This window comes from Equus caballus, chromosome 13 (genome assembly GCF_041296265.1).
Source record: "Equus caballus isolate H_3958 breed thoroughbred chromosome 13, TB-T2T, whole genome shotgun sequence".
Taxonomy (NCBI): domain Eukaryota; kingdom Metazoa; phylum Chordata; class Mammalia; order Perissodactyla; family Equidae; genus Equus; species Equus caballus.
Window position 1 is genome coordinate 39,111,946 of NC_091696.1, and position 13,514 is coordinate 39,125,459.

Here is a 13,514-nt window from a genome sequence, read left to right on the forward strand (position 1 = left end):
CACTGGTTTTATCACAGCAAAGACTCAGTAATCAGAACCATCGTAATCATTCCCAGTACATATGACAGTGCCTGTCACATAGTAGATGCTCAATAAGTGTTTGCTGAAGGAATGAATTATGGGATATCCAAGTGGAAACTTCCTTGAGGAAACTGGAGATGCAGACCTAGTGTGAGATGAAAATTTGGGAGTGTAGATAAATGATTCAGGATTCAGCAGCATCAAGGGGCCATCCAAAGTCGTGATAGACGGCATTCCTTCCAGGAAAGTCAATACAGGTAAAAATCAACATCCTCTGCTGTTCTTGGACTGCCCCTCTGCTCTCGGGATGCTGGAGAAAGATAACATCAAAGGGCTTACCTCAAAAGACCGAAGAAACCCACTACTTACTTGATTAAACAATACTCAGTTTCTTATCGGAGATGAGTGTCATCAATCCTGTTTTGACAAGATTTCACCAAGGCATAACTATTCTATTAGATGTCAATTTCTAAAGAGAATTACACCCACCATCTCCTAAAGTGGGAATGGTACTTCGACAGGACGGTAAACCACAGCTCGGAGGGTGGGGAAGGGTGTGAGTTACCGAAGCGTTCCAGACTTCTTCAGCATGGAGTGGTGGTTACCGTACAGCAAGGTTATTTGATTTCTTTGATCAAAAATACTGCGGATTAATGACCTTGTGTGTTCTATTATCAAACTTTAAATCATGCTCAAAATCGAACCAGCAGCAGAACACTGTTAAGAAGAGGCTGGCCAACAGCTAGGCACAGTGGCTCTCAAAGGATGCTGTCCTCGGAGACATCTATTCAATATCAGCATAAGGGCGAACTAGTTAGAAATGCAAATTCTCAGAGCTCAACCCAGACACACTGACTATCTGGAACTCTTGGTGGGGCTCAGCATCTGCCTTTACAAGCCTTCCAGGTGGTTCTGATACATGCTCAAGTCTGTGAACCACTGAGCCAGAGAAAACCCGAAGTCCTCAGTTCTGCCACTAACTAGGAGACCTTAGACAAATCACTTAGCCTATGTGTGCCTCAGTTTCCAACATCTGTCAGACAGAAATCATAATATTTGCACTGATTGTCTTCTAGCGATAATGTTATGAGGTTCAAGTGAGAAAAAAAGTGGAAGGGTTTTGAAAAGTCTGTTAGTGTAATAATACTGTTGTGAAGATAAAATTAAAAACGTGGAAGTGCTCAAACACTGTTAGTACTCAGCTCGTGGTCCTCAGACCCATCGTGCTAGACAGAAATGCAGACTCTCAGGCCCCATCCCCAACCTCACAAATTAGCATCTGCTTTATAAGAAGAATCCAGGTTAAAGGGGAGAAACACTGTGCGGATGGTAACACTACCCAGGTGTCAGGCATTACTCGTACCAGGCAGGCGCAGTGATGAGCAAAGCAGAGCCCCTCACCTCCCACCTGAGCTCCTCTCAGTGGTCTGTCTCAGTTGATCAGACACATAAATGCTGGCAAAAACTTTGAGAATTTAGGGAGGGTCTGTGAAGTGCCATCATACTGAGAGGATGCCTGTTAATGAGCTGAATTTTTACCACCTGTCCTCAGTTCAAAGATTATAAAAATATATGTCCATCGTATGCTATTTTAGTCACTCCTTTTATAATTGAGCTTTGCACAAAATCATTTCATTATCCCAGAAGAAATGAACCGGGGGGCCAACCCTGTGGCGTAGTGGTTAAGTTCGTGCACTCCACTTCAGCAGCCCAGGGTTTGCCGGTTTGGATCCTGTGCGCAGACCTACACACCACTCATCAAGCCATGCTGAGGCAGCATCCCTCATACAAGAACTAGAAGGTCTTACAACTAGGATTTACAACTATGTACTAGGGCTTTGGGGAGAAAAAAAAAAAGATGGCATTCTTGTAAAAAAAAAAAAAAAAAGAAATGAACTGGGCCGTTCATTGCGGCCACTTGAAGGATCAGACCCCAGAGAAATTCAAAGAGCCTATCCTTTCTTTATACCTAAAACTACAGGGCTTATCCAGCTTTCAAGTGACTGTTGGAAAGCATATGTTACTTTTATCATTTTGAACTAATGAAGGGTTGGACGAGGAGGATGGGGAATGTCCCCGGCAGATTTTGATGCAATAGTCTGAGCTCACCATTTGCATGTTTAATAACTGCCTTGGGTGGCTTCTATAGTCAGACGAGTTTGGGAAGAACTACTCTAGATCCTAGCTCGGTAGCACTCAGCCCTGAGCTCCCACTGAAAGCATCTGGGGAGCCTTAAAGAAAAAGTAGGAGAGCCTGATTTAGTTGGTCTCGAGTGGGGTCTGGCAGTTGATGGCCAGCTCCCCGTGTGACTCTGAGTGCAGCCAACATTGAGAGCCCTGCTGCCCAGTGGAGGCCCTGGCAGGCCTGGGGGAGAGCTGGCTCCTATGGGCTGAACTGTGTTGACTCAAAATTCATAAGCTGGAGACCAAAGCCCCAGTACCTCAGATGGTAACCATGTTTGAGAGAAGATCTTTAAACAGAAGAATAAGTTCGAATGAACCCAACAGGGTGGGTCCTAATCCAATCTGATGGTGTCCTTATAAGAGGAGGAAATTTGGACCCAAAGTGACACCAGGATGTGCACACAGGAAAGACCATATGAGGACACAGCAAGGCGGCGGCCATCTGTAAGCCAAGGAGAGAGGCCTTAGAACAAAATGAAAATGTGGCCCTTGACACCTTGATCTTGCACTTCTAACCTCAGGAACTGGAAGAAAATTAATCTGAGTGGTTTGAGTCACCCGGTCTGTGGTATCTGGCTATGGCAGCCTTAGCAAACTAAGACACCCCCTCTCTCAAGGCCACGTGTTAAGAGCATCCTCGCATCCGAATGTGTGTGTGACACCTGGAGACTAGATCTTTCCACAGCGCTCACACCTCCAGAAGCAGGGGCTGCAGGCAAATGGAGAAAAGAGATGGAGGTGAGCAGAGAAGCGTTCCATCTCAGTGTACGGTAAGGAAGCAGAAAGATGCTTTCCGAGGAGGCCCGCATGTCAGTGGAGAAGCCGAGGAAGCACAAATGGCATTAAGATGACACAGAGGGGAAAAAATCACTTCAAACATCAATTCCACGGGCTGCCTTCACCAACCCCACATGCAAGTCACCCACAGTCCCCTGGGATTCTCCTTCACAGCACCTACCACAATTACAATTAATTATTGTGTAATTATTAAGTTCCTGTCTAAATTAACCTGCTAGACAGTAAGTGCATGAGGACAGAGACTCTGTCTTAACTTGTTCACCACCACTTGGCACATATTTGTTGAATGAATGAATGAATGAACACTACCAGCAAAGGTGATAGCAAAAGAGGTTAATTCAGTTGATGAAATCAATTAATGAATAAATAAGTCAATGAAAAACTGAATCAATGGCTCAGCACGGATTGGACGCTTGTTTCAAATGCACCTTAAATGTTGTTTTAAATCCGGTTCCAATTAGATTTTACAACAGTGATACTCAAGAGGAGACTTCACCTCCCGAGTAATTTGGTGACTGCACCTTGCTGCTGAACCCGTCAGTTTTAAATACAGTCAATGCCTCGTGAGTCATTTGGCAAATCTGCAAAAGGATGCTGTATATATGGATGCATATGTCTATATACAGGCATACCTCATTTTTTTGTTATTGTTTTTTGGGGTTTTTTTTGAGGAAGATTAGCCCTGAGCTAACATCTGCAGCCAATCCTCCTCTTTTTGCTGAGGAAGACTGGCCCTGAGCTAACATCTGTGTTCATCTTCCTCTACTTTATATGTGGGACACCTACCACAGCATGGCTTGCCAAGTGGCACCATGTCCACACCTGGGATCCGAACCGGCGAACCCCAGGCCACTGAAGCGGAACATGCGTACTTAACCACTGTGCCACCGGGCCAGCCCCCAAGGTATACCTCATTTATTGTGCTCTGCTTTATTGCACTCTGTGGATACTGCCTCTTTTACAAGGCCCTCTACCAGCAAAAAGATTATGATTTGCTGAAGGCTCAGATGATGGTTAGTATTTTTTAGCAATAAAGTATTTTTGAATTAGGGTATGTCCATTGTTTCTTTTAGACATAATGCTATTGCACTCTTAATAGACTACAGTATAAATATAACTTTTTATGCACTGGGAAACCAAAATATTTGTGTGACTCGCTTTATTGCGATATTCGCTTTACTGCAGTGGTCTGGAACCAAACCCACCATATCTCCGAGGTATGCCTGTATACACACACACACACACACACACACATATACAGACATATATATATTCCACACATCACCACTGCTTCCATGTTTGGTTCAACACAAGACTTTGATGGTCACGTATCAAACCTCACAGAGGGAGAGTCCCAGTGCACACCCCCCAACCCCAGTTCAACCCCAAAGACTCATGTACTCGACACACAATAAAGTGCACCGACAAGGCCTCTGGTTGTATTTCACCTTCGGGTACCAGGGGGATGTTTTCAGTTCCACGTCATGAACACATGCAGGCTCCACAATTCACAGGCTTCACATCTCTGATTGAGGACCACATTTTTATTCAGGCTGGATACTTGTCTTAGCACCAGTTTCCAAACCTTCGCCAGGTCTGGGAGGTCTGGGAGGAGGGACTTCTAAGGACCCACAATTCACAGCACATCTCTCGAAGACAAAATACGTCATTCCCAGGTTCTCTCTCCCCATGTTTTTGTGAACTAGTTTAAATATTACAACAGTCTTTATTAGAAAATCCCAAATATTTTATCTTGAAAAATCAGCAATTCAGGTGTTAAAAAAAACCAGCAGGGAATGGCTGATTTGACTTCAGTATTTACACTGTGGTCAGTTTCCACTCCCAGCTAGTGGCTTCAATTCCCCTTCTGGAAAGCTCCGACGGGCCCAGGTGTCGTGGAAGAAGTTGTTCCATCTTTGTCTTCTTTCCTTATTTGGTTGCTGTCTGGCTGCCGCAATAATCATCAGGCCCTTGGATTATCTTCTTGAACTGATCGCCTAAATCGCAGGTCTGGGGCTGACACAGAAAAGAGACGTTAGCACAGACACTCACTGCCCCATCTCTCCAGGGGAAAGACCAAACGGGCCTTCAAGATCCCACAGCTTCCCGTGCCTGCCTTGCCTTTTTCAATCCTCCCCTTGAACTCCCACCATTGGATGCTGTCAGTACATGTTATTCCAAAAAGATGAATGGGGTTGTTGGTTTGCTTGTTGCCTCCCCAGCATCCATCCCCTTCTGGCATCAGCTGCAGATTTTCTTTGGGAAGCCACCCTTCCCCACTCTCAGTCCCTGGCTCTGTAGGGTTGTACCACCTGTATCTACAGAGGAGGCCTGGGACTCAGATCTGGCCAATGAAATCATCATATTTTCATGGCCACAGCCATTGGTTCATGGAGGGGCTTATCCCCCAGTCAGATCCAAGGAAACACAATAAGAACTCTGGGTGTCTCACTCTTTCCCACTAGACTTGAATCTGAGAAGATATCAGGAGCTGATAAAGCAGCCTTGCGATATTAGGAAGAACCTAATTGAGAAAGGAGCTAACATGGAAAAGAATTGAACAAAAAGAAACCAGGTTCTGGTGACATATTGTGAGCCTCAGCTTATAAGGCAAGAATTATTCTTGGGGCTTTGCTAAAGCCAGTTTGGATCGATTCTTGCGATTGAACTGATACACGGGCAATTCTGACGCTCCAGCTTGGGCTATGTCATCTAGATGCAGGAGGTCTTCTTAGGGCCAGTTCAGTTACTCACCACGAGCAGCATCATATTCCCTGACGTGCAAAGAGACTGGTTGCTGAGAAAGAAGAAAAGAGGCAGCCTCATCACTGGGAAATAATGCAGACCCCGGGTCCTGTTGCACAGCTGGTAAGGCCGGTGAGCCCCCCAACCATACAAAACTAAGAGGTGACATTAATTAAGACCAAGGCTCAGCCAGAGAAATATCAAACGTGTTTTGCTTTGTTTTGTTTAGGGATAGTGATTCCATCCATTTATTCATTCATTTCACAGGTATTTTACTGGGCATTTACGATACGCCAAGTAATATATTAGGACGTTGGGCTGCGAGGGTACAGACATGGTCCCTGCCTTCACAGGATTTAGAGTTGGGCCTCTAGGTCCCTGACCTAAATCGTGCAGACGGTATTAATTGGCACAGATAGCAAATGACACAGCAGTCTCTTCTGACAAGATCATAACTTCCAAAACTAGTGGCATTTGAATTTAGGTGGGTTACTGCTTATCCATATTTCCCAAGACACCAAGGAAGCCAGCGAGGGCTCTGGGATTGGGGTTCCAGGCATCTCTTATACCCTCTTGGTAACAATGAAATTGGTAAAATCTTTTTAAAAGCATGACATGGCAATATCTATCAGTATTATCATGGGCATGCCACATGATACGCACATAAAATAATTGTGACACAAAATGTTTCATTACACACTACTTTTAGTCTTAAAAAAGAAACCCGGGATCAACCCAAATATTCAAATATGAGCAGACTGAGACAATGTGCAAGATATTAATTGGGGGGAGGGGAGTTACAATACTGTGTGTATAGTATATCCCCAATTTTGTAATAAATAAATAAACAAAAATGTTAGTAGCTGTGTGTATGTTTGCAGATGCCTGGAGAGAAAGATCTAGAAGAATCTACACTGAAGCATTAATAGAGTGGGGTGAGATGGCAGGGCACTTTTCACCTCATGGGATGTACTTCTGTCGGATTGGGCTACAGAACAGACACACGTGGCCTCTAGCCTCACCTCCATGTTTCGCCTTTCCGGTGGCAACGAGCTGGGGTTTGCTCTCTTCTCCATCTCCTGCAGCTTGATCAACTTTTCTATCAGGAACATTTTATCTTTGCCCTCCTGCCAAGAAGGAAAAGGAAAACCAAAATGTGGAGGATGAATGATGGTGTGGGGTGGAGAAGCAAATGATGGAAAGAAGGCGGATTGTCAGGCAGGTGCGGTCCCAGACGTTGGATGGAGGCTGCCGCCATGTTTTCTCTTGAAAGAAAATACACATTTCACAGCAAAGCCAGATTGTGCCCCTACAGCCTTCCCAAATTGTAATAATCTACTCTAAAGTGATTTCCTCAGCAGGCTTGAGAAGCAGCCTTGTCAGAAGCAACTGACATGCCGTTGTCTGAAGGCCCAGGACAAATGGTTTATAAGAGCCCCCTTCCTGGCATGCCCTCTGCCCCAAAACCCTGTCTGGGCACCCAGCACTGCCTGGGTCTGCCCTGGCCTCCCACTGGGAATATCAAAGCTTACAGCTCTGCATCTAAAGACATCAAATATATTCCATTTGTCAACGTTATCTCTTTTCATGGAGTAGACCCAGATAAATAATTCCAGAATTGGGAAGGGACACAAAGAAACAGGTCTGCCTTCCCCAGAAGGGCGAATCACTTTTCTATAACTCTGCTGCAGATAAAGGAGTGACATATATCCCACCAGTGTTGAGGGGGCCAGCCAGCACCACTGATGGTCTGACCAGTCTAGGTCAGTCCCATTCCCCACGCCCTGTTTCTCCTTAAACTTTCACCCGCTAATTTTGCCATCCACCAGTGGATCCTGCTCGCAATAGATATTACTGTGGTATTTGCTTCAGTGTGATTTTCTATTTCCCTCATTCCTTCCACGTTTATCAATTGGAATTCTTCTGTAAGGAAGAGCTGGCCTTGGGAATTGGTATTTTAACAAGTTCCCCAGCTGCTGGCTGACGTGTTTGGAAATCTCTGGTCTGTAGCAGCTGTTTCACACTCCAGTGCAAATTAGAATTACCTGCAGGCCTTGCAAAAATGCAAACTCAAGGGCTTTAGCCAACAGATTTTGACTCAGGGAGGCAAAAGTGCATTGTAGGTAAGAGCACGAACTTTTGGAGTCACCTGGTTCAAATCCCACCATTTATTAGCCGTGTGACTTTGGGCGGATCACTTCACTCTGTAAGCCCTGGATTCCTTAATTTTAAAATAAGGGTTTTGGGGGCCTGCCCGATAGTGTAGTGGTCCACTTTGGCGGCCCAGGGTTCGCAGGTTCTGATCTTGGGTGCAGACCTACATACCACTCGTCAAGCCATGCTGTGGTGGCATCTCACATACAAAGTGGAGGAAGATTGGCACAGATGTTAGCTCAGTGACAATCTTCCTCAAGCAAGAAAAGACTCAAGCAGATAGAACCCTGGGGAGCCCCACTCCTTTCCCATGTTAGTAGACAGAAGTGCTCGTGTCACAATTATGTTGGTATTCGGAAGAAAAGGGAATCAGCCCAGGCGCAATGAGCATCCCTGTGTCCAGACTGTGGTCCCTAAATGCCATTTCACCAGGACTCCTTAAGAAATTGAAGAAATGGCGGATTCCTGCTCTGGGACAGGACATGAGCAAGATGAGTCTGGGACATCTTGTCCTTCCAGAGAGCAAGGAAGCTATCGAAGACTTTGCGGGCATGTCAAAAGTACCCGGGAGCTAATTCAAAAGGACTGCCACTAGCAAAGGATGAGACTATTTAAGCATAAACAAATGACTGTAATTGAAAGATGTCAAAATATACTATCTCTGAATTTGTAATAATAATTTGAAAAAATCCTCACTGGCTACATTGGGAGGTTGCTAGCTATAGTGGTTTGAATAGTGTCTCCCTTTTAAAAAGATATTTCCAAGTTATCCTAACCCCAGTACCTGTGAATATAGCCTTGTCTGGAAACAGGGTCTTTGCAGATGTAATTAGATTAAAGGTTTGGAGATGAGATCCTTCTGGATGAGGATGAACTCTAAATTCAAATGGTAAGTCCTCAGAAGAGAAGGAGAAATAGACAGAGAGAGAAAAGGGTCTTGTGAAGACGGAGGCAGAGATTGGACCTATGAAGGCGCAGGGCAAGAAACGCCAAGGTTTGCCAGCTGCCATCAGAAGCTGGGAGAGAGGCGAGGAACAGAGTCTCCCTCGGTGCTTCAGAAAGAACCAACCCTGCCGACACCTGGGTTTTGGACTTCTGGCCTCCAGAACTGTGAAACAATAAATTTCTGTTATTTTAAGCTACCCAGCTCATGGTAATTTGTTACGACAGCCCCAGGAAACTAATACACTAGGGTACCAACTTATCATTTAAAAAACTGGCATAACCCTTTCCTCTACGAACTCTATTTCAAGGGAATCAAATAGTTGATGAGCAAAAATTCTTCTTTTATAGAAGAATTCCAGCTAATAAATGTGGAAGAAACCTGACAATGAGAGTATCACTATTTTGTAATCCCTAATGAAATAAATGTATCTTCTAGGCAATACTCACGACAGGCTGCTAAATCAGGATGGATGGGTCAGGCTAACGAAGCGTGGACCCACTGATCACTCTTATCAAACACAAAAAAGAGATAGTCTGACATTTTATATCTGGAGGTGACGCCATCAGAAGGGCACAGCATCATCTATGAAGTGTTCTGGCTAAGAAGTTGAATTTGGTTCTAATCGGGTCTCTACAGCTCACCACATTTACAGGAAATACAAAGGAGAAAGAAACATGCTAAACACCCCCACAGGGTGGCAAATCAGATGCATCCAGAATGTGGGAAGTCCTACAAGACAAACCACTTGGTTTCTTCAACAATAAATGGCAGGAAAAGGGGGAGGGCTGGACGGTTATAGAGGAAAAGCAACATAAGAGACATTTCAACCAAATGCAACAGGTGGCACTTTCTCAGATCCTGTTTGGAACAACCCTACTGTAAAAAGACACTTAGACAATTGGGGAAATGTGACCATTGACTGGGTCTTAGATGACAGGAAGGAATTATTAAGTTTCCTTTTAAGTGCGATGGTAGGTATCGTGGTCATGTCTTTTAAAAGTCTGTATCTCTCAGGCATATAGAAGTTTTTACAGATAAAATGACACAAAGTCTAGGATTTGCTTTAAAATAACCCAGAGATTTGCAGCGAAGGGTTAGTGCAGATGAAACAAGAGTGCGCAAATGTTGATGGTTGTTGGGGTGAGTGATGAGCGGGTGGAGCTTAACGACAGGGATACGTTCTGAGAAACGAGTCATTAGGCGATTTCATCATTGTGCAAACATCACAGAGTGTACCTACACACACCTAGATGGTATAGCCTACCATACACCTAGGCCGTATGTTAGTAATCTTATGGGACCACCGTCGTGTATGAGGTCTGTCATTGACGAAAACATCATTACGCAGTGCATGACTGTATTCTATTTTGGATTATGTTTGGAAATTTCCATTATAAAATGCAAAAAAAAAAAAGGGAGAGGAGGATAAGGAAAGGGTACAGTGGGACTTACATTAATGATCTGTTCATGGAGCAGTCTGATCATTATCTTCCTTCCCTCTGTGATCTGCCAGTAAAGATACGTGATGATTCTGGAAGAAAAGAAAAGAAGGAATGGCAGACACTCTCGCCAATGCTTTGCAGGCTCTGGATTTCCAGTGGGTGCAAAGGAACTGAGATATTTACTTGCAAATGGATTTTGGCCCAAAGGTGCTCCTGAAAATTTGTGTCCCGGTGAGTTACAAGGTAAATACACGAGAGCAGTGGTTCTCACCACTCTGCACACGGAATCAACTGAAATGTGGGAAAAAGGCTCATGCCACGGCTCCTCCTCAGATCAATTAACTGAGCTTCTCTGGGCATGAGGCCAGACATCAGTATTTTTTCTTTTTTACAGCTTTATTAAGGCATAGTTTACATATTACAAAATTTACTCATGTTAAGGGTAGTTTGATGAGTTTTGGTATATTTATACACTTGTAAACTTCACCTCAATCTGGTTTTGTTTTTATTTTTTATTGAGATATACTTGACATATAACATGCTGTAAGTTTCAGGGTACAACTGTGTTGGTCTGATACACTGATACACTGTAATGCGATTACCACTGCAGTGTCAGCAAACACCTCTATCACATCACATGATCACCAGGTTTTTTTTGTGGCAAGAACAGTTAGACATCAGGAATTTAAAAATGCATGATTCCAACGCACAGCCAGAATTTGTGAATCTGCACAGTGCTGTTCAAACTTCAACGTGATACAGATTTCCTGGGAATTTGTTAAAATGCAGATTCTGATTCTGTAGGTCTGCAGCAGGGCCTGAGACTCTGCATTGACCCTGGTGAATTAGAAGTTTTGTTTTGTTTTGTTTTGTTTTTTTTGGTGAGGAAGATTGGCCCTGAGCTACATCTGTTGCCAATCTTCCTCTTTTTAATTTTTCTCCCCAAAGCCCCAGTACATAGTTGTATATCCTAGTCATAAGTCCTTCTAGTTCTTCTCTGTGGGATGCCGCCATAGCATGGCTTGATGAGCATTGTGTAGATTTATGCCCAGGATCCAAACTGGTGAACCCCAGGCCACCAAAGCAGAGTGCACAAATTTAACCACTATGCAACCGGGCCAGCCTCTGAATTAGAAGTTTGAAGGAGTGAGGCACTAGAACTCACTATTTTAAAGAGGGCAACAGCAACCTAGTGTGGGGCAGGGAGGGCATGCCAGAGCCAGGAGACCAAGTTCCAGCCCCTCAGCCACTAACAGGCTGTGCAGCCGGGAACCCACTCTGCAGGTCAAGCCATCTCTGTAAGTCATCACTTCCAACTGTAATAGTGAGGGTTGCCCCACCATCATCAGCAGCTGGGTCCACCACCCGTGCATCTGAGTTGTGTCTTCCTACAGGAGGAGCCACCATCTCAAACGCCATCAGGGCCAGGCTTCTAAAGTGGGACAGCCGTTAGTCAGCCAACCAACTTTTCATGCAGGAAAACAGGCCCAGTCTTGGCAGATCTTCTGCTTTTTCACAAGAAGTCAGGAACGGCTCTTTTTTTATTTGAAAATGAAAGTACACTATCCTATGTATCAATAATGCCCAGCCCATTTTAATATATCACAATCTCAGAAAAAAAAAATCACACATTTAATTTTCCTAAGCATTCTCCTATCCATTTTGTTTTCATTTTATTGTCACATTATCTCTCAGAGGGGCAGAGCAGGGGCAGCCTGGTGGCATAGTGGTTAAGTTTGCATGCTCTAGTTCGATGGCCTGGGGTTCACAGGTTCAGATCCCAGGCGTAGACCCAGCACTGCTCGTCAAGCCATGCTGTGGAGGCACCCCACGTAAAATAGAGGAAGATTGGCACAGATGATAGCTCAGTGACAATCTTCCTCAAGCAAAAAGAGGCAGATTGGCAACAGATGTTAGCTCAGGGCCAATCTTCTTCACCAAAGAAAAAAAAAGAAAGAAAAGAGGGGCAGAGCAGGTATTGCTTTCTTCATAAAATGGGTGAAAAAAAAAAAACTAGGACAAAAAATATTAAATAACTTCTTGAAAAATTCAAGGGCAGGGTCAGAATCATGGAAAACCATGAGCCCACCTGCAGCCCTCTGCTCTTGCAGCAAACATCCCGAGGGCTGTCTGCATGTTGTGTTAACAGTGTTCCTCCCAACAGCTTCCCAGGGCACCCCACTTACAACACAATGAGGGTGAGGATGAAAAAGAAGTGCACGCTTCCGATGAGGTTCCGGTAGATCCAGACAACCCACAGGTAGCTGGGCCTTTTACTCAGGGTGTCGATCCAGCTGTAGATGGCGTGAATGAAGAAGGGCAGCCCTTGAAACGGGCCACAGTCAGCTGAAGGTTTCAATCTGGCAAAACAAGGGATGGAAAAACATCTCTGGCGTGAGACTCAGCTATAGTCTATTCTAAAATCAGCTTTCCTTCTGGGCTCTGCATCTGGAACCAGCACTTCTTGCCTGCTCCCCCGACGCCCCCCGACCAAAGGAAGCCCTTTCACTCACAGCCTCAGCTGGTAGGTTTGTCCTCATGGCCCACACTCTGAGGACCAGCTCTTAGCAGGGGTATCACCCGACCCAACCTGAACCCCAGGCAGTGGCCTCTGAGGGGACCTAACTCAGAGAAACCAACTGGGACGATCAGATTCTCTTCCTTGGGAACTTGAACTAAGAAATTCAAAGAGGGGACCCCGTAATCTATGGAAGCTGGAGCTGTGGCAGTGATGGCCATGTGCAATCCATTGTGAGAAAGGGGTAGAAACTAGAAGGCAGCATGGAGCTGGTTAGGAAGAGAGAAAAAAGAGAATAGACACAGAGAGAGGAGCAAGGACTTCGCGGAACAGAGTAGCCTGCCCTGAACCCCTGCCTTCCAGTGGTTCCAGTTCCACGTGCATCCTAAAAATCAAATGCCCGGTTTGTTCGTTCGTTGGCTCATTTCTTCATTCATTCATTCCACAGAGGTTTATCTCACTTGTACCAGGCACCGTGCCCTGGAGATCCCACAGGAAACAAGACGGACACGGTCCCTGCCCAGTGAGTAAACAATGACACCGGGATTCAGACGAAGGCATTTCTGCCTGGGCACCATAGAAGGAAGACAAGAACCTGCCGCGGGCGGGAGAGAAGAGGTGGAGCTGACAGTAAACGAGGATGGTTGTCGAGTCAGATCTTGGAGATGGCTTCTGAGCTGAGATGGAAAGAAGGCCGCCAAGCAAA

At 45.0% G+C, this 13,514-nt stretch overlaps 1 protein-coding gene across 5 annotated transcripts in view; it reads right to left on the reverse strand.

Moving 5' to 3' along the window:
* Positions 1 to 4,527: 4,527 nt before the first annotated feature.
* The window catches only part of TMC5 (transmembrane channel like 5), a 74,018-nt gene continuing 65,031 nt past the window's right edge, over positions 4,528 to 13,514 (reverse strand). For all 5 annotated transcript variants that reach the window (XM_023616246.2, XM_014730094.3, XM_070230927.1 and 2 more), the window contains 5 exons: positions 12,477 to 12,650; positions 10,301 to 10,379; positions 6,771 to 6,875; positions 5,758 to 5,800; positions 4,528 to 5,019 (listed from right to left, as the gene is read on the reverse strand). In XM_023616246.2, coding sequence (XP_023472014.2) covers positions 4,967 to 5,019; positions 5,758 to 5,800; positions 6,771 to 6,875; positions 10,301 to 10,379; positions 12,477 to 12,650 — 454 coding nt within the window. In that variant the 3' untranslated portion in view covers positions 4,528 to 4,966. The remainder of the gene's footprint in view (positions 5,020 to 5,757; positions 5,801 to 6,770; positions 6,876 to 10,300; positions 10,380 to 12,476; positions 12,651 to 13,514) is intronic.